The 27708-nt window shown below is 44.6% G+C and overlaps 1 protein-coding gene across 2 annotated transcripts in view; it reads right to left on the bottom strand.

The window, feature by feature from the left end:
- LOC124013087 (alpha-catulin-like) overlaps window positions 1-27507 on the bottom strand; it is a 114841-nt gene extending 87334 nt beyond the window's left edge. For both annotated transcript variants that reach the window (XM_046327239.1, XM_046327240.1), the window contains exon 1: window positions 27144-27507. In XM_046327239.1, the coding sequence (XP_046183195.1) occupies window positions 27144-27239 (96 nt within the window). In that variant the 5' untranslated portion in view covers window positions 27240-27507. The remainder of the gene's footprint in view (window positions 1-27143) is intronic.
- Between the last annotated feature and the right edge of the window lie 201 nt (window positions 27508-27708).

Genomic DNA, 27708 nt, shown 5'->3' with positions numbered 1-27708 from the left:
CAGGATGGCTCCGGTACAGGATGGCTCCGGTACAGGATGGCTCCGGTACAGGATGGCTCCGGTACAGGATGGCTCCGGAGAGAGGGCAGATGACTCAAAGCTGTGCGGTGCCCATATAATACCCAGCGAGATGCAAGGGGAAATCATGCCAATTGATTGGGTGAGCTTTGAGAGCACTAAGGAATCATTGACTGACTGGTTATGCACAACGACTGATGGATGTCAAATGAAAACAGACAGGACGGCGAACCGGAGTGGCAAATTAGGGTTAATTCCTTGCTCAAGGGCACATTAGATTTTACACCTTGACGGCTCAAGTATTCGAACTAGCGAACTTTTGGTTACTGGCCCAATGCTCTGACAGCTAGGCTACCTGCCGCCCATGTGTGTGTGTGTGAGGATCAGATCAAAGTATCTATTCTACTACAATACTCTTGAATGGGGGAATGGCCTAAAACCTTAATAAAAACATACATAATCCCTGAAATGCATAAGCATACATACTTTCATGTGATCTGCCTCATGGAAACAGGAAACATAAGCCCATTTAACGTGTTGCTCCTCTCAGGTGACAGCTGAACGGAAAGAGAGGCATCTGATGGCCGTGACCCCAAAGTGCCTGAGCGCGCACACACACACACACACACACACACACACTCACACACACACACACACACACCTCACATTCCACAGAGCACAAAACCCTTCTTTCATTCTGCCCAGTGTGTGTGTGAGTACTAAGGGAGGTGGAGGGGTGGGGCCAACAGAAATCTAGTGCCTAGAATACAACGTGACTAACTAACTAACTAACTATCTTTTATTATCCTTTATTGAACTAGGCAAGTCAGTTAAGAACAAATTATTATTTACAATAACGGCCTACCCTGGATGACGCTGGGACAATTGTGCTCCGCCCTATGGGACACCCAATCAAGGCCGGATGTGATACAGCCTGGAATGGTACCAGGAACTGTAATGACGCCTCTTGTACTGAGAACTGCATCTCAGTACAAGAGGAGTCACTACAGTTCCTGGTTCTGGCCACTCGGGAGCCCCAAAATCTACTGTATCCAGTGAAACTCACACTCTCACCTGCATAGCCAGAGAATACCATAGATGTAGAGCCATCAGAGACTACCATGTGAGAGAGAGGGTACCGAGGCAGGTATGTAGTCCACTTGTCCTGGGAGACTTGGGTTATATAAGGGAAGCTTTCTGAACCTGGTCAGACGTAGCAACGATACTCCCCTTGCTGCTGTGCCTCCATTTCAAACTGAGGAGCTGTAATTTCAGGGGTGAGGGAGCACTCCGCTGTACTGTCTCTCTTCTCACTCCATGTCCCTAATTTAGCCGGCACTCTCACTTCTGGAGGCAGCGCTAACATTGAGGTTAGAGGTGTGCACGCCTATGGACTCACCTATGGAATCTATGGACTGACAGGATCAAATCTAGTGGGATTCTGTGTCCTCTTTCCATATCCCCAATAACTTATTTGCTCTGACAGAAGGTGACAGTATCGTTTTTCTGGACCAAACTGAATCATCAACTTCTAAATCAATGTCTTTGTCCCACAGGAGGACAGACAGAACTGAGAAGTCATCCTTTCAGACTCCAGTCGCTGAACCCAGAGTGTGAGGTTGAGTGATGAACATGCTTCTCCCACAAGGAGGTTGTCTGCCTCTATCACCGTGGACAGATGACAGTTACAACCTTAAAGCAGAACCGAACTCCCGAATGAACTTCTCTCGTTGAAAACGGCAGCGCAGCAAATCAGACAACACATCACACATTGTTTACTTGAGAAATATGACCGACACCTTAGCTAGATGTACAATTGTGCAACTAAAACCTCCTGCGCATAAGCGTCAAAATTAATTGCAGATTTTGGAAATTATCTTACAGGCATTCGGACTATTTTGAGGAAATGTTATCGGCTTTGTTACTATGGTGTCTCATGGGGGACAAACGTCAGTAACTGCCAGATCGAACCACACCCCCCAAGACCTCCCCCCCCCCCCTTAAAAAGCAACTGAAAAACACATGCGGAATCAATGCGTTCAGTCACACCTATATGTTCTTGGCTGGCCGAGCAAAGTGGTCCCCCGTCAAACAATGTCACCATCATCATCTGTTCCACACATTGTGATACATTGTGATTCGTGACAGGACAGTCTGAGCTACGGTGTCACCACTGTGTCTCAGGCACGGATGGAACTCCAACTGAATCAACTTCCTTCTTTCACCGAAGGACTCACTCTGAATCAAAATATGATTAAATATGTAGGCTGTTAGGCAAGACTTTTGCTGTTGCTCCTCAGGTGTTCAGTGCACTTAAAAAAGGCCACATCCCTTAGCTTTAGATGACCAAAAGAAATGGATGAGTTACCACTTGTTTCTTCTAATCTCAGATGGTCTCTTTGACCAGTGAAAATCCCCAAGCACCTCAGTCTCTGCAATTAGGCTTCTCATAGGCAATCTGCAATTGCTGTTGATGACTTGAGGCCTCACTCAATACACTATGTCTGAATATGCCAGGACACAGAAAGAAGACCATGCCAAACACAACCAGACTGACAGCCAGACACAGTGTAAACCAACCAATGAACTATAGCACCATTCAGTGTCAAATCAACTTGAAATATAGCCCAGCGGTATGCTCGGTCATCCTGCATGGTGATCTATGCCACAGTTCAAATGTCTAGAGACATTAATGGAGGTCTGATTCAAAATGATGATGAAAGTGAGGAAAGAAGGAAAAACCATCAAAGAAAAATGTAAGTTGGTTGACCATGGCACTTGCAACACCAGCATCGTGGGTTCGATTCCAGCTGGTGCTGCCCATATGAAAATGTACGCACTGATGTAAGTCGCTTTGGATAAAAGCTTCTGCTAAATGGCATATATGGCTTGTCATAGCGTTCCACATGAAACTCCTAATTCATCTTCTGGATGGTAGAAGTCTTGTTGTTCATCCACTTGAGTGGTGGTGAGTTCTCCCTTCTCATGAAAGTAGTGAGAGAGAGAAAAAATGTCTGCTTAACCTGGCACTCTGTCTCTGCTCTCTGAGCCGTAATGGGAAATCTATCAGGTATTAAGTGGAGCCTGTGGAGCATGGCTGAGCAGCAAGCACACTTCATGAGTCACTTTGACCCAAGCAGCAAGCATAGATTGCATCCCAAGTTGCACCCTATTCCATATGTAGTGCACTATGTTTGACCAGGGTCCATAGGGCCTAGCGAATGATGACGATTATAAATACACTGTATATATATTTTATTTTTAAAGAAATCATGTTTTTTTGTTTTGCATACAGTGTATTCGGAAAGTATTCAGACCCATTTGACTTTTTCCACATTTTGTTACGTTACCGCCTTATTCTAAAATTAATTAAATAAAACATGTTCCTTATCTACACACAATACCCTATAATGCCAAAGCGAAGAAGTTTAGAATTTTTAGCAAATTTTTTACAAATAAAAAAACGAAATACCTTTTTTTACATAAGTATTCAGACCCTTTGCTATGAGACTCGAAATTGAGCACAGGTGCATCCTGTTTCCATTGAGATGTTTCTACAACTTTATTAGAGTCCACCTGTAGTAAATTCAATTGATTGGACATGATTTGGAAAGGCACACACCTGTCTATATAAAAAGGGCCCACAGTTGACAGTGTCATGTCAGAGCAAAAACCAAGCCATGTGGTTGAAGGAATTGTCCTTAGAGCTCCGAGACAAGTGTGCCAAGCTTGTAGAGTCATACCCAAGAAGACTCAAGTCTGTAATCACTGCCAAAGTTGCCTCAAAGTATAGTAAATTATTTTATTTTTAATACATTTGCAAAAATGTCTAAAAAAACTATTTTTGCTTTGTCATTATGGGGTATTGTGTGTAGAGTGATGAGGAAACAATATACAATTTAATCCATTTAAAAATAAGGCAGTAACTTAACAAAATGTGGAAAGTCAAGGGGTCTGAATACTTACCGAATGCACTCTATCACCTCACAGATGACGAAACAGAACATCATAGCATCAAAGAGGGTTTAGACTAGCGCATATCTAACATTTTGTCCTAAATCAAGCCTGTTTTTCCAACAAAGGCTACCCTCACAGGCCACTAAACAGAAGAGCAGAGCACACTCATTAGGAGCACAGTGAAGACGGAGAGCATTGCTACAAGTTTACGACAACAGCAGATGAGACTGGGTGATAACTGCACAACGTACAGCACATGATGAGACTGGGTGATAACTGCACAACATACAGCACGTGACGAGACTGGGTGAAAAACAAGGGAAGAGCAGAGGGTGAGTCAGGTGGATGAAGAGATACTGTCAGAACAGATGAGGGGAAACAGGAAAAAGGGGAGTAGAGAAAGAGCAAGAGGGGATCTGAGAGATACTGTGTGTATAAGAGAGAGTGTGTATGGGAGAGAAAACAATAGAGCGAGAGAAAGACAAAAGCCTTGTGATATACAGTTTCTGTAAGTGGTGGCCCGTAGGATGAGAACAGATCTCAGAGGGGTCTCTGCTCCCCGTCTCTCAGAGGGGTCTCTGCTCCCCGTCTCTCAGAGGGGTCTCTGCTCCCCGTCTCTCAGAGGGGTCTCTGCTCCCCGTCTCTCAGAGGGGTCTCCGCTCCCCGTCTCTCAGAGGGGTCTCCGCTCCCCGTCTCTCAGAGGGGTCTCCGCTCCCCGTCTCTCAGAGGGGTCTCCGCTCCCCGTCTCTCAGAGGGGTCTCCGCTCCCCGTCTCTCAGAGGGGTCTCCGCTCCCCGTCTCTCAGAGGGTCTCCGCTCCCCGTCTCTCTCCGCTCCCCGTCTCTCAGAGGGGTCTCCGCTCCCCGTCTCTCAGAGGGGTCTCCGCTCCCCGTCTCTCAGAGGGGTCTCCGCTCCCCGTCTCTCAGAGGGGTCTCCGCTCCCCGTCTCTCAGAGGGGTCTCCGCTCCCCGTCTCTCAGAGGGGTCTCCGCTCCCCGTCTCTCAGAGGGGTCTCCGCTCCCCGTCTCTCAGAGGGGTCTCCGCTCCCCGTCTCTCAGAGGGGTCTCCGCTCCCCGTCTCTCAGAGGGGTCTCTGCTCCCCGTCTCTCAGAGGGGTCTCCGCTCCCCGTCTCTCAGAGGGGTCTGCCAAAATACAGAATCTGACTTTCCTGTCATGTCTCAGTGGCTATTGGGGGAAGCATGGGAGGTCCTCTTTATTGAATTTATTGTACGGAAATCTATGTAAATATCATCAAGTACAGAAGATTGTTTATAACCATGTTATCATATTCAAATCATATTCACGGAAACATACAAATCTCCCCCATCAACAAAATCGACAGCAGTAAATAAAATAATCAGGATTATGATGTTTTCATTGACTTGGAAGTGGGCCAATTGATTTATCTAGGCCAGGCTTGTGTAAACAGATGTCGTCATTATTGGGGGAAAAAATATGCCATGAGTTCTCCTTCTGCGTTCTCTTATTCCATCAGAGATCTTCTGCATTCTCTTATTCCATCAGAGATCTTCTGCATTCTCTTATTCCATCAGAGATCTTCTGCATTCTCTTATTCCATCAGAGATCTTCTGCATTCTCTTATTCCATCAGAGATTTTCTGCATTCTCTTATTCCATCAGAGATCTTCTGCATTCTCTTATTCCATCAGAGATCTTCTGCATTCTCTTATTCCATCAGAGATCTTCTGCATTCTCTTATTCCATCAGAGATCTTCTGCATTCTCTTATTCCATCAGAGATCTTCTGCATTCTCTTATTCCATCAGAGATCTTCTGCATTCTCTTATTCCATCAGAGATCTTCTGCATTCTCTTATTCCATCAGAGACCTTCTGCATTCTCTTATTCCATCAGAGACCTTCTGCATTCTCTTATTCCATCAGAGATCTTCTGCATTCTCTTAGCATCAAGGTCATACAAGTCAAAGGTTTCAAGCCAGGGTTTTCTAGAAGAGGTTAGTAAATAGAGGGGGAAAGCCCTGCTGCAAAGCTAGTCATTTATTGATAACTAGGTACTTATATAGCTGGCTTTACATTCATATTTAATGTGGTGTATAAATTATGGAGCAGAGTTTGACTTGTGCCTACGAATGCAGATGATGCACCTCAAGTGTTATACGTCTCACATGTGGGTGTTTGTGTGAGAGAGTATGTGTGTGTGTGTGACGGACTGGTGTGTGATGGACTGTGTGTGTTTGTATATGTGCTCGTGTGAACGTGTGGGAATGAGTCACAAACAAGTACATTGACCATTTCAGAGACATATTTCCTTTAAAAGGCCGAAGAGGAAAAACACACCATTTTTTAAAAATACATTGTCCACTAGTGGTAGGCCATTAATGCCTTCCCATCTTTGCTCCCAGTACCTACTGGTTACCCTGCTTCCAATGTTGAGGAGACAGCAGAAACCTTTTACAGAAACACATTGTGTCCCCGAAATGGCACCGTGTTCACTATTTAGTGCACTACTTTCAACCAGAGCCCATTGGGGTCTGGTCAAATCTAGTGCATTTAGGGAATCGGGTGCCATTTGGGACGCGGTCACCAGCATTTCCTCTCCCAATATTAAAACTTTGGAGTATGCGAGCAGAAGAAAACCTAGTGGTCTGACAGTAAGACAACCAGTCCGTCACCAACACCCTAGTGGTCTGACAGTAAGACAACCAGTCCGTCACCAACACCCTAGTGGTCTGACAGACAACCAGTCCGTCACCAACACCCTAGTGGTCTGACAGTTAGACAACCAGTTCGTCACCAACACCCTAGTGGTCTGACAGTAAGACAACCAGTCCGTCACCAACACCCTAGTGGTCTGACAGTAAGACAACCAGTCCGTCACCAACACCCTAGTGGTCTGACAGTAAGACAACCAGTTCGTCACCAACACCCTAGTGGTCTGACAGTAAGACAACCAGTTCGTCACCAACACCCTAGTGGTCTGACAGTAAGACAACCAGTTCGTCACCAACACCCTAGTGGTCTGACAGTAAGACAACCAGTTCGTCACCAACACCCTAGTGGTCTGACAGTAAGACAACCAGTTCGCCACCAACACCCTAGTGGTCTGACAGTTAGACAACCAGACAACCAGTCTGTCATCAACACCCTAGTGGTCTGACAGTTAGACAACCAGTCCGCCACCAACACCCTAGTGGTCTGACAGTTAGACAACCAGTCCGTCACCAACACCCTAGTGGTCTGACAGTAAGACAACCAGTCCGTCACCAACACCCTAGTGGTCTGACAGACAACCAGTCCGTCACCAACACCCTAGTGGTCTGACAGACAACCAGACAACCAGTCCGTCACCAACACCCTAGTGGTCTGACAGACAACCAGTCCGTCACCAACACCCTAGTGGTCTGACAGACAACCAGTCCGTCACCAACACCCTAGTGGTCTGACAGTTAGACAACCAGTCCGTCACCAACACCCTAGTGGTCTGACAGTTAGACAACCAGTCCGTCACCAACACCCTAGTGGTCTGACAGTTAGACAACCAGTCCGTCACCAACACCCTAGTGGTCTGACAGACAACCAGTTCGTCACCAACACCCTAGTGGTCTGACAGACAACCAGTCCGTCACCAACACCCTAGTGGTCTGACAGTTAGACAACCAGTCCGTCACCAACACCCTAGTGGTCTGACAGACAACCAGTTCGTCACCAACACCCTAGTGGTCTGACAGACAACCAGTCCGTCACCAACACCCTAGTGGTCTGACAGACAACCAGTCCGTCACCAACACACTAGTGGTCTGACAGTTAGACAACCAGTCCGTCACCAACACCCTAGTGGTCTGACAGACAACCAGTCCATCACCAACACCCTAGTGGTCTGACAGACAACCAGTTCGTCACCAACACCCTAGTGGTCTGACAGTTAGACAACCAGTCCGTCACCAACACCCTAGTGGTCTGACAGACAACCAGTCCATCACCAACACCCTAGTGGTCTGACAGACAACCAGTTCGTCACCAACACCCTAGTGGTCTGACAGACAACCAGTTCGTCACCAACACCCTAGTGGTCTGAGAGACAACCAGTCCGTCACCAACACCCTAGTGGTCTAGAGCCTTGGAGTCACAATCACACTTGTCTTTTCTTACTAGCTTTGACTTTACTGATAGCTGTTTTATTGATGAAAAATGGACTTACTATGACTGTGATATGTGGTTGTCCTGCATAGCTCTCAATAGGAGTGTCTGCTAAATTACCAACATTTTTTTTAAATGTCCTAAGTCAGTAGAACAAAATAAAACAGACGTTGACAGAGAATACATTATATCAAAGATAGACAAGAAGAGCTCCATCCCACAGACTTGTACATGTACGTATGTATATACTGTAACACACTGCCTCGGTCTTCTACTTCAGACAGGGCCAGTATTTCATAAGACAGCCCTGTTCCTGGAGAGCTAACGTCCTGTAGGTTGTCACTCCAACCCTGTTCCTGGAGAGATACCATCCTGTAGGTCGTCACTCCAACCCGGTTCCTGGAGAGCTACCGTCCTGTAGGTTGTCACTCCAACCCTGTTCCTGGAGAGATACCGTCCTGTAGGTTGTCACTCCAACCCTGTTCCTGGAGAGATACAGTCCTGTAGGTTGTCACTCCAACCCTGTTCCTGGAGAGATACCGTCCTGTATGTTGTCTCTCCAAACCTGTACCTGGAGAGATACCATCCTGTAGGTTGTCACTCCAACCCTGTTCCTGGAGAGATACCGTCCTGTAGGTTGTCACTCCAACCCTGTTCCTGGAGAGATACCGTCCTGTAGGTTGTCACTCCAACCCTGTTCCTGGAGAGATACCGTCCTGTAGGTTGTCACTCCAACCCTGTTCCTGGAGAGATACCGTCCTGTAGGTTGTCACTCCAACCCTGTTTCTGGAGAGATACCGTCCTGTAGGTTGTCACTCTGGTTCATTCTTTCCCGCCCAGATGAACTATTATTTTAGAGGGAGATGTTTAACCTGGCTAGGAAACCCAAGAGATACCATCCTGTAGGTTGTCACTCTGGTTCATTCTTTCCCGCCCAGATGAACTATTATTTTAGAGGGAGATGGCAAGTTGTTTAACCTGGCTAGGAAACCCAACCTGGAGAGCCAAACAGTGCAGCCAAACAGTGCAGCCAAACAGCAGGACACATTACATCTAGGTGTAAAGTCTCCATATAGCCTCTGTTGGCATTATGTTGAGGAGGAATTCAGCAGTTTGGGGCAGTCTAAGTGTGTCAAATGACTGCAACAGTTTGCTGAAATATGTCTAAAATTAATGCAGCGTTCAGTTCAGATACACTTTCAGATATTTCACAGAGAATTTTCAAGGTTCCTGGGGCACATGTTCAAGCCAAGGCCTACCTCTGATTGAATAACTACATAATTCAAAAGGACATGGTCTCTTGTTGGGGATGAGGGGAAATAAGATCATTATTGGCAAAATATTTTCCCTCAGAGTTTAAATGTAAATCTGCCTAAATCGGTTCTATACAGCTGGTGAGATCATGCATCCCAGAAAACTGTCCTGAATTTACATAGGGTGTAACAAGAGGCCCGGGCTAACTCTTTATAGACTAGCTTAAACCAAAATCTGATTATTCCTTTCCTTGATTCCCTTTTGAAGAGGAAACAAGATATGAAAGACTCCCTCCCCTGCCTGATGAGGCTTTACTGTACCTCTCCATTTATCCCAGAGAGAAGGATCCTTTGGTGGTGAACGAGCGGAGCAGACGATTGATGGAAACCAACCTGCCCTCCCTCTCGGCCGAGATCACGCGTGTACACACACACACACACACACACACACACACACACACACACACACACACACACACACACACACACACACACACACACACACACACACACACACACACACACACACACACACACACACACACACACACACACACACTAGGCCTATCGCTGAGAGTGTAAATCAATCCAGATGAGGTAAATCTACCTAGGAACCATTATCATCACACAGGGTTTTGTTGGGACCCTAATGTGAGAGGAGAGGAAAGCATCACTGTAATTAGCAGCTCTGTGTCTTGTCATCATTATCTTAGAGTCATCAGACTGTTGCCTCACAATAATGGCTCGGATAAGAAAGTGCCTGTTTAAACTCCTGTTGTGTTTTGGCCCCAGAAACGTTCCTTTAGGAATATTGCTCAAGCTGTTATTGAGGCTCACTGCAACGGCTGACAGAATTGAACCAGGGGCCATATGTATCAAGGGTTTCTAAGTAGGAGTGCTGATGTATGATCAGTTTTGTCTTTTAGATCACAATGAGATTACATGGACAGGGGAACCTGATCCTAGATCAGCACTCTGAGACACTTGTTACATTAGGCCCCAGAAGAAGACCTAGGTCACAGTGACCAGATGTAGTGGATGTAAGTTAGCTGACTTCGCCTGGGACCAATACATGTCTTTGCTTTACATCACCACACTGGAGTATTAGCAAGACAGGAACCCAGCCTTGGTATGAGGAACCGTCCTGTTCAGGAGAATACCTTCCATAAAGGATTTACTAGCCTAGATGTTCTGCATCTAAAAAAGACAAATCAGTTGGTTACTAAACCACACTGGGATCCTAAAGGGGTCTTATCCTCTGGTGATATCACCCCTTGCCTTAATGTTGTTTTCACCCATAGCTATGTCTAATGCCTTGGTAATTACAACATTGACAGGAGGATAATCCCACATCAGGCACAGAAATTCCTTCAGTCTTCATTACCAGTAATTACAAATAATGAACAAATAATATAGAGCTGGGAACAGTGTGTGAAAGTGGCTTAACTCGCTGTGTGACAGCTTCACAGCTTCCCACAGTGCTAACAGGGGCTAATGACCACGGCCCTCAGTCGAGGTGGAACGCTGCACGGCTACAGTGAAAACCTACATTCATTCAGATAGTCATCTAATAAAAGGGTCTGTGTGACTGCTGAATGGAAGGAAAAGTAAAGGGGAAAACACTGCTTTCGGTCAGAGAGAGAGACACCAGAGAGGTGAAATCAAATAAAAGCTCAAATGTCACATGAAAGAGTTAGTCTCGACTATCACCGGGGTTAGGCATGACAGTCAACTGATTTACGCTCGTGAGAGAGTGAGCTGTGGCAGGGCTTTCGCCTGAGTCACAATCACTCAAATTCAAACTAATAGATGGAAGATAAGATGTCAGATGTGATAAAAAGTCAACACGACTACATGTTCCATCTTGAGGGCTAGAAAAATCCGTCGTGTTTTTTTCCCCAGGACTGCGGTGTTGTCAGAGACATTTGAAAATATATATATTTTTTAAATACAAAGTAAATGATTGCCTCAATAAATCACTTTTAAAAGGGATATCATGCCAAACATAAAAAAGCAGAAGCTTGGGGCTAGTTGAATGATTCATTGATAAAGTTTGAGCCAATGGGGGTATATTTACATTTGACATTTCCGGCATAATAGTGACTCTGCAGGACAGAGTTGAGCTGGACTGGGCTATGCGGGATCTGCCTTCACATAGGATCTCTAAGAGATCAGAGGCGGCAGAACGGATTGCTCGGGCTGGGGTGTAGGGTTTGCAGTATCTCATGCAGAACGGATTGCTCGGGCTGGGGTGTAGGGTTTGCAGTATCTCATGCAGAACGGATTGCTCGGGCTGGGGTGTAGGGTTTGCAGTATCTCATGCAGAACGGATTGCTCGGGCTGGGGTGTAGGGTTTGCAGTATCTCATGCAGAACGGATTGCTCGGGCTGGGGTGTAGGGTTTGCAGTATCTGATGCAGAACGGATTGCTCGGGCTGGGGTGTAGGGTTTGCAGTATCTCATGCAGAACGGATTGCTCGGGCTGGGGTGTAGGGTTTGCGGTATCTCATGCAGAACGGATTGCTCGGGCTGGGGTGTAGGGTTTGCGGTATCTCATGCAGACCGGATTGCTCGGGCTGGGGTGTAGGGTTTGCAGTATCTCATGCAGACCGGATTGCTCGGGCTGGGGTGTAGGGTTTGCAGTATCTCATGCAGAACGGATTGCTCGGGCTGGGGTGTAGGGTTTGCAGTATCTCATGCAGGGATTGCTCGGGCTGGGGTGTAGGGTTTCAGTATCTCATGCAGACCGGATTGCTCGGGCTGGGGTGTAGGGTTTGCAGTATCTCATGCAGACCGGATTGCTCGGGCTGGGGTGTAGGGTTTGCAGTATCTCATGCAGAACGGATTGCTCGGGCTGGGGTGTTGGGTTTGCAGTATCTCATGCAGAGCGGATTGCTCGGGCTGGGGTGTAGGGTTTGCAGTATCTCATGCAGACCGGAGAGGACTATGTGTATCCAGGTCTCGCACTATGTGACTCTGCCCTTTGACCTCACTGGAGACACCCCTCCTGTCACCACACACACTTTCGGTGGAGGGTGGAATGCTGGCCCCTTGCCCTTTGTCTGGACAAAGGAATGTGTCCTTTCACATACACACACCTGTTTTCACTACATGACAAACAACCATGTTCTTTAGTTTTTAAAGTACACATATTTCCTTCAAGCCACAGCATTCAGAAGTCGATCTGTAACCCAAGCCTGTCACTAAATCCACTATATGTACAGAAACCAAAACCAACCACATATTTATGAAGTCGGGCTGCAGTCCCATATCCTGTGTATGTTATTCAAACCAGTCTACACTCAAAGACAGTGTTCCAGTTAAACTTCTCTATCTACCACAGTATATCACTCACATATGAAGCCATTTCAATAAGGGACGTGATCTTTCCTCTTGGAACCAGACCTTTTATAGATAGTGAGTGACCAGTGGTCACTCATTAATAGGAGACTTTCACACAGCGATGGAACTTCCCTATTGTCACTGCTGAGATTGTTGGGTTTCTTCCTTGCTTTGCCCCCCCCCCCTATTTTGCTGTTTAAAAAAAAGTGAGTACAGGAAGGTTGAGAATGATATCTTGTCTTACCCTCCAACCAACCTGGATATGCTATCCATTTTGATGGAGTAGTGCCCTTAAAAACATTATAGAGAGAGAGACTTGGATCCCCTATAACGCACAGTCCATTCCCAAGGCTAATGTTTAGCGTTAGCCTCATCTCTGTTTATCTGGCTGACGGATAGGCACTGAGGGCTAATCCATGTGGTCCAGACCAGGGACATGATTGATGGAACTAATTACCCTGAGAAGCTGCTCTTTGAACCCATCTCTGCAGGAAGGAAGCATTGACGCCAGGTTCTAGAATCTACACACTGGGACAATCAAAGGAGGATTCACATTGGTGTGCCTTCTCTTCTTTGGATGGCTGGCTTTAACGTGAGCTCTGGTTTTTACCTTTGGAGGTCGGTCGCTTTTTGAAAATAAATGTTTTGGTGTTATCTAAAATTAAAGTGAGAAAAGTTCTTTTAAAAGTGACAGTGTAGCCAAAACCCAAACAAATATGCCAGACTCATCAATCTCATTACTGTCATACGACAATAATTTCCAATGAAAACTCATTAGCATTGAATGTTGATCTTTTGTTTGGCGAGGACCTTCTCATCTATCAAAATGACAAATCTGTCCCTTTCCTATTAAAATGAGGTCTGTGTAAAGTAAACCCTTTTCTGACTGGCCACATGACAACCACATTGCACAAAGGTTGACGTTTATTGGGATAAGTCTTGTCCTTGAAGCAGAACAAAGTGATTTCCTCTAGATGGGCCAGCTGCAAAGTTAATTGTCCATATTGTAAAAATGTATTTATGGTTAGGCATTAGGGTTAGCAGTGTAGTTAGGGTTAAGGTTTGGTTTCAAATTAAAAATATGATATTATGACTGTGGCTGTGCCAGCTAGCTGCCTCCAGAACAAGATTCATGACGAGTGGCACAGTGGTCTAAGGCACTGCATCTCAGTGCTAGAGGCATCACTACAGATCCTGGTTCGATTCCAAACTGTTTCACAACCGGACATGGTGATTGGGAGTCTCATAGGGCGGCGGACAATTGGCCCAGCGTCATCCGGGTTAGGGGAGAGCTTGGCCGGGGTAGCCCATCATTGTAAATAAGAATTTGTTCTTAACGGAATTGCCTTGTTAAATAAAACATCTATTAAACCTGCATATTACACACACAGAATACCCCCAGCATCTCATTTTTTCGATGTAGACTACTCAATCCCAGTACGAGGGGTGTTGAATGTGGCCGGTTGTATCCCAAATGGCACCCTATTCCCTATATAGTGTACTACTTTGGACCAGGGCACATGTCTCCGGGGGGAAAAAAATAGTGCACCCCTATAGGGAATAAGGTGTCAATTGGGACTTCTTTACAGACTGTTCCAGGCCAGCTCTGTTCTTTAAAGTGCAGAGATGGGTGGGTATTATCACGTCTCAGTTTATACCTTTGACTCAGAGAGTAGAAGTAGGAGCTGGGTCATTGTGGAGACGACAGGTAGGTTTTACCTCAGTTACCTGTAGCCTGGAGGCTTTCAATAGCCTGTATAATTCATGAACCTGTGAGTCTGGGACACTGGGTTCTCAGGAGAGAGAGAGCGAGTGAGAGAGAACTAAAACACCCTAACAAAGAGTTCTGACGTCACACGGGTATCAAGTGACACACACCAGCACCCTGCAAATCACAGGAACAGCTGCCAACTCCACCGGCCTGGATGGAGACGGTCTCTTGACCCATCCATACCTATGGTGCCATTCAGCCTGACAAGCAACCCCCGCAGCAGGTCCCACACCTGGTTCAGCCAGGGGTGATTTCCTACCTTGGGTGGGGTGGCAGAGGGCTGTGAAAACCTGCCAGAGGAAATCAGATCTCGAAAAGTTTGGGGCGGAAACTCAACACAGTAAACCTTGAATGTACCTGTAACACACATGGGGGCATAAAACTTAGTAGGCAACAACTTTTTTTGCACTTTTGTGGTGCATTTCCAGTATCAGGCATAGCTCCAATGTTTCCACCATATCTCCAGTGCTTCCACCATCATCGCTCCAGTGTTTCCACCATCGCTCCAATGTTTCCACCATAGCTCCAGTGTTTCCACCATATCCCCAGTGTTTCCACCATATCCCCAGTGTTTCCACCATCGCTCCAGTGTTTCCACCATAGCTTCAATGGTTCCACCATATCCCCAGTGTTTCCACCATATCCCCAGTGTTTCCACCATATCCCCAGTGTTTCCACCATTGCTCCAATTTTTCCACCATATCCCCAATTTTTCCACCATATCCCCAATGTTTCCACCATATCCCCAATGTTTCCACCATATCCCCAGTGTTTCCACCATATCCCCAGTGTTTCCACCATATCCCCAGTGTTTCCACCATATCCCCAGTGTTTCCACCATCGCTCCAATGGTTCCACCATATCCCCAATGGTTCCACCATATCCCCAGTGTTTCCAACCAAAGCTCCAGTGTTTCCAACCATAGCTCCAGTGTTTCCAACCATAGCTCCAGTGTTTCCAACCATAGCTCCAGTGTTTCCAACTATAAGGCCTGCCTCCCCCCCAAAAAAAACAAATGTTCCGGTCCTGGCTGTCCTGCTTCTTAAAGGTCATGACTGTCCTGCTTCTTAAAGGTCATGACTGTCCTGCTTCTTAAAGGTCATGACTGTCCTGCTTCTTAAAGGTCATGACTGTCCTGCTTCTTAAAGGTCATGACTGTCCTGCTTCTTAAAGATCATGACTGTCCTGCTTCTTAAAGATCATGACTGTCCTGCTTCTTAAAGGTCATGACTGCCCTGCTTCTTAAAGGTCATGACTGCCCTGCTTCTTAAAGGTCATGACTGCCCTGCTTCTTAAAGGTCATGACTGCCCTGCTTCTTAAAGGTCATGACTGCCCTGCTTCTTAAAAGGTCCTGGCTCTGTTCTGTTATGACAACTTTCAGGTCTTTAAAGACTCATTATCGAAGGGGGAGGGGCTTCAAAGCAATTAACACATAGAATTAATAATCTGATGTGATTGACTCTGTGGCCCAGTCAGCTAAGACGGAGTTGAATGGGCCCATTATAGAAGAGTAATATGACACTGATACACGCCGTCCATCGCTGGCTGTTTGTTTGCTGTTGTCCAGGCAGCAGAACTGATAGTTTATTCCTCTCTACACTTCACAGGCTGGCAGAGTGTGTGTGTTTGTGGAATTACTGTAAGCGGTGGGTATTTGTCACAAGCCCTTTACATTCCATACTGGGAGCAACTGCTGCATAGCACTGACTATCTGCATGTCCGTCTCCAACACAACCACCAAACAACGGTGTGGTAGGCCAACACAAATGAATAATCAGCTTGCATGGAGTGAACCGTCTTATCATGAGAGACATAGAGACCGAGACAGAGAGACCGAGACAGAGACAGAACTACAACATGCTGCTACTCAATACTGTAGTTAACCAAAGCCCAGAGAGCAGAAGCAACATCAGTGACAGACAGTGGATGTTTTTTATTCTCTTTCCAAATAAAAGGGCTCCTCTTTCTTCGCTATGCTGAGTCTAAAGCTGGGGGTGGTCAGTTACAGTGAGATCAACCCAAAACAACACCACCACCAGTGATAGAGATCACTTCCTGCCCCCAGCACGCTGACAGATATCATGTCATGGCATAAACACGGCCTGCTGGAAGCGGGCCAAGACCTGATCCTGGTGAAGGAAGCCAGAGCAGAGCAGCCCTGGTCAGACCTGGGAGGGACAGGGGACCTCCCCTCAAGTCAGACCCCCGAAAAGCATCTTATGAGACTCAAGAGTAGGAGTGCTGATCAGGTTCTCCCTGTCCATATGATTGTATAAATGATGATTTAAAAAGGGAAAACTGATCCTAGGTCAGCACTTCCTACCCAGGCCCCCAGGCTGGGGTCTCCTCTCCCAGGTTGGTCTGAGGCAGCAGGCAGGCAGTTAGCTCCACTACAGATAATGAGTCTGGCTATCAGCCACCAGTCACTGGCCGACAGATGAGAGAAACTCCACTTACCTCCCCATTATCTCAGGTGAGAGATCCCTTCTGGCTAATGACTAAACTAAAACCAATGAGGAGGAGGGGGGTAAAAATGGCACCCCACACACAGCATGGATGGGCTGCCCTCCACAACACCATTCCTGGAGAGGCACTGGACTCTCATCATGCAGTATATTATTACATCTTAATACTTATTTTACCTTTATTTTACTAGGCAAGTCAGTTAAGAACAAATTCTTATTTACAATGATGGCCTACCCCGGCCAAACCCGGACGACGCTGGACCAATTGTGCGCCGCCCTACGGGACTCCCAATCACAGCCGGATGTGATACAGCCTGGAATCTAACCATTGACACATCTTGCACACAGATGCAGTGCCCAAGAAGTCAACTGATGAACATCTGGGAGTGGTACTGACTCCCTTAATAGCCAGAGTGGGAAGAGAGGGAAGAGTGATCGAGGGAGGAGAGAGGGGACTGTGGTTATAGCAACTGGGTGGGAGGGGAGGAAATTGCAAAGAAAACAAATCTCTCTGGCTTCAGCCTCACACAGAAGCCTATTATGAGAGAACCAACCAACAGATGAGGGCCTGAACTCACATAGCCAGCCTAAAGGCAGCTGTGAAATAATTGATCAGATATTGTATTAACCACATTTGTTTCACTAAAGCTAAACAAACGTCATGATGAGGGAACCGATTACCATACACAGGCGCGCACGACACACACACACACCTGTCTCTAAAGAGGTGTATCGTATGGTAATTGTTTGTGGTTTGCCTTAAAGCCATGGAGTCATTCATCTTTATTACAGTCATAGCTAGAAGAAGCAAATCTGTTAAGTTCTCTTTAGGTTGATGCCTCTGCTGTCTGTCTACTGCATTACCTGTGTGTCAGTCCACTGCTGGGATGGGGACATTACCAGCATAACTGATATGTTGGTTAAACAGAGCATATTCATCTGGATTCTAGGTTAGTACATTACTGCACAGGGTGGTTAATGTCACCATAAAACTCACAATTTCCATTTTCACGTGAAACATTACAGGATAGATGGTCTGGACTGGAGCACGCTGGTACCAGAGATGAATTAGATGAAAAGATGGAGAATTTTTCAGAACAGTTTTTTTGTGACAATGCAGATCTGTAGCATTTTACCTCTTTATTCTGAGATGTTAGAAGTTATTTTACAAAGTAGATTTTAAAAAAGTGGTAAAAGTGTTGGGCTAGTTACCGAAAGGTCGCTGGTTCAAATACCCAATACTGCAAAGTGAAAAATCTGTCGATGAGCACACATTTCACTGCACCTATCCGGTGTATGTGATAATAAAACATTTAAAAGTATTAAAAAATAAATACTGAAATCACTGAAGGCTGACACTGAGGTTTTGTTTAGGTAATACATCTTAAATGTTATTCCAGATCATAAATAAATAAAAAAAATGTATTTATTATGGATCTCCATTCGTTCCTGACAAGGCAGCAGCTACTCTTCCTGGGGTTTATTAGTTCCTGACAAGGCATCAGCTACTCTTCCTGGGGTTTATTAGTTCCTGACAAGGCAGCAGCTACTCTTCCTGGGGTTTATTATGGATCTCCATTCGTTCCTGACAAGGCAGCAGCTACTCTTCCTGGGGTTTATTATGGATCTCCATTCGTTCCTGACAAGGCAGCAGCTACTCTTCCTGGGGTTTATTATGGATCTCCATTCGTTCCTGACAAGGCAGCAGTTACTCTTCCTGGGGTTTATTATGGATCTCCATTAGTTCCTGACAAGGCATCAGCTACTCTTCCTGGGGTTTATTATGGATCTCCATTCATTCCTGCCAAGGCATCAGCTACTCTTCCTGGGGTTTATTATGGATCTCCATTCGTTCCTGAAAAGGTATCAGCTACTCTTCCTGGGGTTTATTATGGATCTCCATTAGTTCCTGACAAGGCAGCAGCTACTCTTCCTGGGGTTTATTATGGATCTCCATTCGTTCCTGCCAAGGCATCAGCTACTCTTCCTGGGGTTTATTATGGATCTCCATTAGTTCCTGACAAGGCAGCAGCTACTCTTCCTGGGGTTTATTATGGATCTCCATTCGTTCCTGAAAAGGTATCAGCTACTCTTCCTGGGGTTTATTAGTTCCTGACAAGGCAGCAGCTACTCTTCCTGGGGTTTATTAGTTCCTGACAAGGCAGCAGCTACTCTTCCTGGGGTTTATTAGTTCCTGACAAGGCAGCAGCTACTCTTCCTGGGGTTTATTAGTTCCTGACAAGGCAGCAGCTACTCTTCCTGGGGTCCAGCAATATTAAGGCAGTTATATACAATAGAAACATATTACATGACATTTCATTGTAAATAAATATTTGTTATTAACTGATTTGCCTAGTTAAATGTTAAATAAAATATATTGTTTTAAATAACACATTTAGGGTGTCCCCTCAGGCCACTAATATACTATCACATATCTACAGTACAAAATCCATATGTACGTGTGTGTAAAGTGCTCGTGTTAGTGATGCGCGGGTTGACGCAAGGCGGACAGGTTTAGGGTCATTAAATATTGTGTGGCTGAAGGGCGGGTGGAATAAAGAGAAACAACACCTCAACAAAATGTAGAATTATTGTGCAATTTATATCGGCTACAATGAAGTTTTTCTTCTGCCATTACTGCATAAACCTGAACTTTAGGACTTAACTGCATGCACCAAATAGCCTTCATCGTCCTCATCAGGGAGGGTAATTAGAAAATGTGGGTTTTTGCTAACGGAATTACAAAGCACTATTTCTTGAACTTATAGAACGTATTGAACTCCAAAATTAAATATAAGTATTGATATTAGTTGGCAGGGGTCATTACATCAACATTAGTGTTTGATGTATTTTCTGATACCTTTTAAGACTTTTTCTGGGTAGATGTTTTCTAAAGACCCCTTTTCCATCTGCTTATCCAGAAATCACAAAGCCTTTACGTATGCCTCATTTTTAAGATGGAACATGGATCTATGCCTTAATTTCCCACAAATACAGACTATTAGCTTTCATCTGACACCCAATTTCATATGCTCCTATGAACTTCCCATGTCAGTGCTAATGGGTCCTTTTCCATGGAAATGCCCGAGGCGTTTAAAATGTTCCCAGATGAGATCAAAGACTCAGGTGTAATTTGTAATTTTGTGTAATTTTTTCCCTTTCTTCCCACAAGACTCATACCACCACCACCAATACATCCAGTTAACACAAAGACCACCATGTTATGTCTATACTGTATCACAGGAACTTTTGTTAAACCAAAACGCACACCTCAAATATAGAGCCAAAGACCAGAACTATTATTTGACTAATCATGGCTTCAAAACAGTAATCGGATGTGAAAAGGAAGCAGAAAAGCTAGATTTACCCACCAGCCTAGTGTGTGGACCACATCACAGGTAAGGCTCTACAAAGGGCTGGTTGAGACTCATTCACTTTGCATTCCCTGTGCCGTGTGTATGATGACGGGTGAATTCTGCCCCACGATCAGAGATAGGCTCTTCATCACCGTGCATTCAATATGCCATTGGAATTTTTAAAAAGGGTCAGCTTCAAAACAAAGACAAAATGCACCATTGCATAGATATGAGAGAAAACTGTTGAAAGACAAATAAAAGGGTCTTAGTTTTGACCTGGTCCTGAGAGGTGTCACAGTGACGGAGGATGCAGACAGACAGGCAGGTTGTCGTAGCCGTGTGTGTGTGCATGCATGATGCAGGACCATAGAGATACATCATTGTAGCCATAGAGATACAATACAGCAGTGTTCTATATTATTTCGTTCTGAGAATGTATAAAAGTGTTCTATTTTATTCTGTGGTTATAGTCGTGTGCGGTCGTGAGTAGGCCCATGAGTACGTCTCCCTCCCGGCTACTAACAAGCCCTCTGATCACATGCTGGTGGGAGTGGAGCTGATAACAGAACAGAGGCTGTGAGAAGTTCAACGTCACAACCTACAGACAGAGTGGAACGAGCCCCATAATAACCTTCCCAGGACATTTCTCAGTGATACTGGCCTTTCATTTCCTCACAGATAATCATCCCCCCTCCTCACAACCCCACTCCCAAAGGAGAGACAATGAAACACAGCTGGACCTCCCCTTCTACTTCTGTCCTCCACACAACAGAAACCTCTCACTGCAGGGAAACAAGTGTATCAACTACACTCTCTGGCAGCCTAGCGGCATGATTATCCCCGATGGCATCATCATCAACAAGCAAACATTGATCCATATGGAAAAACATTTAAACGAGAATTTCAGTGTTGCAAATGGTTGCTATGGGGATTGTTCCACAGGAAACTTTTTTTTTTAAAGAGATTGTTGTACAAACATTTTGTCCTAGACGCTTTGTTACATCTAAAAACAGATTGTGAATGTCATTATAGTGCGCTCACACACGATCATCCATCCTCACAACCGGAGAGAACTTGAAACAAACATGATTACGTTCAGTGGCTGTGCAATGTGCATTAACAACAATAACTCTGCTAGTTTTTGAAATGAGTTGGTATGAAAAAGTTAAGCTAGAGAAGTCCTTGAATCTTATAGCATTCCTTCAGAAAGGCAGAACCATTGATTGACTGGTCATCAATATTGTGACACCCGAATCAATTAGCGCATGACAAGTTAAGCAGTCCTCGAGGACTGTTTCCAGGTATGGGCGTTTCAAATTGTGTTTAGTGGACAAATCGTGTTTAGTGGATTGGTCGTTCGCAACGACGTGATGTGTCAATTCTGTTCAAGGTGGAAGCAGATCGACTTTTCAGATTTTGAGTGGGCTTGGCTTTAACTAAGTGTTTTGCCTTCTTCGCAATCTTTGTATCCGAGTCTATAGACAAAGCCTGCGGGCTTGTTTCTTGATCAAGTGGGCCCTGGATAGGGTCTCGAGTGAGAGCGGGAGAGATTTGAACTTTAACTTCCTTGCTATGGGTGTTAATTCCTGCGGACCTGGTGTCTGGTAATTCCCCGTCTAGTCCTTGTGACTTATCTTTTACGCTTTTCTCAAATGTTTCTCTTTAGTTCTTCACGTAGTGGAACTTCTGGAGAACATTGGTCTACGTTTTGATCTTCCTTCAACCCTTTGTTACACTTGAGCTCTGACACTGTGGGTTGGGTGCAGGAACATAGTGAACAGATCGATTGTAGCGGTAGTCGTTTTGATGGCTCTGACACTGTGGGTTGGGTGCAGGAACATAGTGAACAGATCGATTGTAGCGGTAGTCGTTTTGATGGTGACGTACTTTAGTTATTTCGACCGCGGAGGTTATTGGAATCATGGTTTCGTGGTAGAAACGGTTGTTGTGCGTCATCTCTTAACGCTCCAATACCTGTTAACGCACCCTCTAACTGGAATGAGTGCTCCTGGTCAAACTTCAAAACCGAGTGGTCAGGGCTCTTAGCGTTGCAAACCTTTGATGCCTCAAAAGCTGTGCTTGTAAGCTCTCCGAGTTGTAAGATAGGCAAGCCAATGTGGGCTGCAGGGCCCAAGTAGGTAATGAAGGTAGGATACATGTTCGACAGGAACATCTGTTTAAACGGTAACAGGTCTTCCATGCCCGTTTCAGTGAGTAGGTCAAAGTAAGCTGAACGAAGCCTATGATAGTAAGCTTGTGGGTGTTCGTTACTAGCTTGTTTGACCGTGTTAGCCAGTGAGCTATCGTGTTTGCGAGTCGCAGAACCACTGAATTCTAATTTCAAAGCTGTGGCAAGTTTAGCGTAGTCATTTAGCACGTGTTGCTGTTGTAGACGAATGAAACTCGTCACGTGTCTATTCGACGTTCGCTTCAACAGGTAAACCCTGTCAGAACCCGTAGCGTTCGGGTAGCCATCCAACACGTCCTCTATGTCAGCTAGGAACGTCTCAGTATCATTTGGCTGACCTGGAACGGGGTCAAGGGTGGGGAAATTCTTGATGAGTTTGTCAAGGTATTCCGCATCAAGCGGACGGAGAGGGTTGGCTTCATCCTGTGGGGAAAGTGGGGCCGAAGGGCCAAGCGGAGAAGCCAAGCTTTGGCTTTGTTGGCCAGGAGGCGCCATATTACTCAGTGCCGAATGGCCGAGAGGAGAAGACTGAGGGACACATGATGGAGGCAATGTCTGAAACCTATCATCTTCACTCCTTTGAGTACAGGGCTCCGGTTGCTTGGATGGATAGTCACGCTCTACAGCGTGACCATTCTGGACTTCCTCCAGATGGAACCTACGGGTGGTATTCTGCTGCATTGCAGAGTCCAATTGAGCGCTTAGAGTACTGATTTTGGACACGTGTCGCACTTGCTCCTTTCGGTCTCAAACTTATCTGTCATGGTTTGCAGATAAAGGTCTTGAGTACGAAGCGAGAGATTCAGTGATGAGATTTCTTCCGCTTTTGTCAATAATTGCTCAGTTCTCTCCAACTGTCCCCTCATGTTAGCCATGTCTGGCACGTGCTTCAGCTGTGCACTGTGGTATTGGACCGATACCACATTTTTATGGGGATACATCAGTGGGGAGAACCATCACAAAGCTTGTGTTTGATGGTTGATATTGGAGAGCGTTCGCAATTTCGGATGTTTTTTCTCTAATGGCATAATTAGGGTTGGTATCGCTGCTGAGGTTAGAGATCAATCATTTTATGGGTGGAGGTTCACTAATTAGCGGAGGAGTGGTGAACACCTCCTTTGATAGCTTGCACATTATTAGAAAAATTTAGAGGAATAATGTTCCTCTTTTTTTTTTCAAAGTATGGGTTTGGAATTCATTGGAAGCTGCAAAGACAAGTTTGCAAAAGCAAATTGAATTAATTAATCAATGCCAATGATTAATCCTACCTGGGTATTCAATTTAATTAACCTGAGAAGTTGCTTCATCTAGGTTAATATGAGAAGTTTAAAAGTGTCTCATTTGATTGGAAGAACATTAAGTGATGTTCAACAATTTAACTTATGAAATTGAATGAAAGCCTCATTCTATTTTAGATTCCTATCAGGGGGCACCAATAATGTCGTGTCTTTGGCTATGCCGGATTAAAACCTCTCTGTAATTAATATTACCTGATTGAGCTAATCATGTAAATGTAATTAACTAGAAAGTCGGGGCCCCCCGAAATAATATTTATAGAGCTGTTATCTTCCGAATAAACTCTTAAAGACCTAGTAATATTTTACATCAATAGCAGTCAACTTAATTCAGTCTCATCTGAAAGTTGTATATTCTTGGGTATCTGCACAAACCCTGGCTAACAATTTGAATCAGCAATACAAAATTGGGTTTAATTATTTATTTACTAAATACCTAACTAATCACACAGAATTACATATGTACAGAATGAATCATACCTTGATTACAAATTACGCCATAGAAGGAAAACGTCCCTAGCGGGCGGAACAGATATGACAGCCTATTACACAAAGGAAAGGGGCTGGGTTTGAGTGAAAGAGCGGGAAGACTGAGGCACACAGGGAGAAGCTGTGCTATCGTAAATACAGTATCTGATGCATTCTAAATTACCGCCCATTTGGAAAAGGAAAATGCAATAAATATTTACTCTGAGCTGCGCTTCGGTAGGTTGGTGGTAGATGGAAGGCCGTGTTGCCCAACCGAGTCCTTTGAAGAATGTCTCTGGTGGTAAATTCAATACGTTGTAGTAACGTCATTGTGTGGTAGATGGGATACTCCGTCTGTTTTTTCCTAGCCCACGTTTGCATCTGCTGTTGCTAACTCAACGGCTAGAAGGTAACACTTCTGTAGTGAATAAGAGTTCAAAGTTCATACCATTCGCAACCAAAGCTCACGCTGATGTTGGCTTCATTCTGTAGTTATTATCTGAACCATTCTGACATAGGACCGTCGTCCCACATCCTCGGCACATGAGGTTATATTGTCGTTAAGGGCTTATATAGGAAGGGAGAGGAGGGTGTGTTTGAAAAGTTTTATAGCCCATGTCCCTTCACAGGGGTGGGCCATTGATTGAGCAGAGCCCCATCTTATGAAAACCCAATTCTCACATTTTAGAATCTAAAAATCACATTTCATCCCCTCACGAATAATTTCATATTCAAACATTTAAATTGAACAACAATTCCATGTGAATCAGATAACTCTGATGTGTAGACTTTCCACTGTAGAGTTTGTCATCTTATCATAGATGAGAATGTCTCAGATGACAACCGAACTGACATCATATTCATTAAGTACCACCACATATGTTCAATTGTTCAGATTACCATAACATAAGTCATAACCTCAGTAGGGTAGAGAGAGGACAAAGGGGGGGAAAAGAGGTATTTATGACAGTCATAAACCTATCCCACAGGGCAATACTTTTATACTTGTTTCCTCCTGCATCTTCACAGGGTTTTTTGCTGTTGTTCTGAGATTGATTTGCACTTTTCGCACCAAAGTACGTTCTAGGAGACAGAACGCATCTCCTTCCTAAGTGGTATGATGGCTGTGTGGTCCCATGGTGTTTATACTTGCATACTGTTGTTTGTACCAATGAACGTGGTACCTTCAGGCGTTTGGAAATTGCTTCCAAGGATGAACCAGACTTGTGGAGGTCTACAATTTTTTTCTGAGGTCTTGGCTGATTTCTTTTGATTTTCCCATGATGTCAAGCAAAGAGGCACTACGTTTGAAGGTAGGCTTTTAAATACATCCACAGGTACACCTCAAATTGACTCAAATGATGTCAATTAGCTTATCAGAAGTTTCTAAAGCCATGATATTTTCTGGAATTTTCCAAGCAGTTTAAAGACAGTCAACTTAGTGTATGTAAACTTCTGACCCACTGGAATTGTGATACAGTGAATTATAAGTGAAATAATCTGTCTGTAAACAATTGTTGAAAAAATGCACAAAGTAGATGTCCTAACAGACTTGCCAAAACTATAGTTTGTTATCAAGAAATTTGTGGAGTGGTTGAAAAGCGAGTTTTAATGACTCCAACTTAAGTGTATGTAAACTTCCAACTTCAACTGTAGGTGGGTGTGGGCAGTGTGGAGTGCAATTGAGATTTGGTTGTCTATGGATCTGTTAAGGTGGCATCTATTATCTCTCCCTCTCTCATTCCCCCCATTGCAAGCTGACCATGTGACTAGCTAGAATTGGAAATCAGCCCGGAGGTCACATCAGGGAATAACAGGCTAGTTTTACATTGAAACAAGCTATTTCAGAGAATCTGATTATGTTATTGATCTGATCTGGACAAATCCTATTCTTCAAATGGGGATATTACTCTTTGTGCGATCTGAGAAATGTAGACATAATTTGCTTATAGCTTTCTCTAGAGAACTACAATAGCCTAAGAACCGGCTGAGCAGTCCTAGACCTTATGCTTTTTACCTGCAGAAGAGCAGGTGCTTTTTGTTTACCTGATGAACACTGAATTATCTGAGACTTCGGAGAATGGTAGGTATGGCAAAACATTAGAGATGTTGATTGAAAACCAAAACATGTGTCAAATTCGCCTGATAGTAATTAGTGGGTGGGGTCAACACGGTTCTGGAAGTCAGCTCACTGGGAAAAACTATTTCCATGATATTCAGAGTAACTTTCTCTACAATCCTACATGTGCATCGGCCCCCTAGCATTGTTCCAATAGGTGGAGAAAAGTAACATTTTTAGTTCAGAGAATAATTGTAACTTTTTAGATGTTTGGGTCAGTCCTCCTGTGCATTAAATTAGAAAAGTTAGGATATGCAGGGAGAAATGTTCACAGACCATTTGATAAACTACATTAACTGGAACGAAGGCTAACTACACTGTAATCAAATGTAGGCCTAACTTAAATGAAACCGTTTCAAAAACACCATTCAGGGCAAGTTATACATTGTTTCCTCTTTTTGGAAGGCTACCTTTTGAAACTTCCTTGTGTCCACACATTCTGTCCGTAGTTGGTCCCCATGCAACGAAATCAGTTTTGAAACTTTTGACAGCTAAGGACTGAAATGAGACACATTTGAACTGTTTAACTGCAATACTTTACGGCTTGAGTTTAATATTTTGCTATCAGATTTCAAACCATTTCAACAACAAACGCAGTTGTATCAATATAGGCTAATTCAACCGGCTCTATCAAACTTCCATGTCTGAATAGGCTGGTTTTAAAACCGACATCGCATTGCTCTCCAGCTCTCTCCTTCACTCGACAATAGCGTAGCTTGGTAAATTAAACATAACAATTCGTCCTTTTATAGTATTAGCAACAAAGTTTGAAGTAGCTCGTTCTCGCGCAAAAAACTCACCTGCGAGACCAATGGGACAAGTGTTTGTTCCACAGACCGAGTTTTGATTTCCAGTCCGGAATCAAAGTTCCCACTGCCGCAAGGAGATGAAGCCATTCCCGCCGACCTCTTTATTGCACGATTCACTATTGAGTTACCGCTAAGGTTTCAATAAATTTGGGCAATGTCTAAATCTTTGGGATTTCTTCCTCTAGTTACACGATGGACTGATTGCCCCTCTAAAAACCATGCCGTTGTAATCCACTCGTGTTCGACTGTGCTGCGTTCCGTGCGTCCGCTAATGTCCTTGTAGTTAGACTACTCAACTACGGCAGACCGAAAGAGGACTGCAGCAACTAGGGAGTGGGTTTGCTATCCAGGACTATAGCCGCATGGACAGGAACTGACTGACACATGAGAGAGCACACTGAGGACGTGGGGCAGTTTTACCCTCTAATTTACATAAATCATTTCAGTTTGTTTTAAACTCGTACAAAAGTGGTATATTTTCCTCGTAGCTTATAGCATATCCTAACAGTGTTTCGTTATGGCATAGTTATCCATTGACATAGACAACAAAAACCAC

Source organism: Oncorhynchus gorbuscha, linkage group LG24, assembly GCF_021184085.1.
Source record: "Oncorhynchus gorbuscha isolate QuinsamMale2020 ecotype Even-year linkage group LG24, OgorEven_v1.0, whole genome shotgun sequence".
Taxonomy (NCBI): domain Eukaryota; kingdom Metazoa; phylum Chordata; class Actinopteri; order Salmoniformes; family Salmonidae; genus Oncorhynchus; species Oncorhynchus gorbuscha.
Note: the sequence above shows the minus strand (reverse complement) of the source record. Positions and strands in the feature narration are given on the sequence as shown.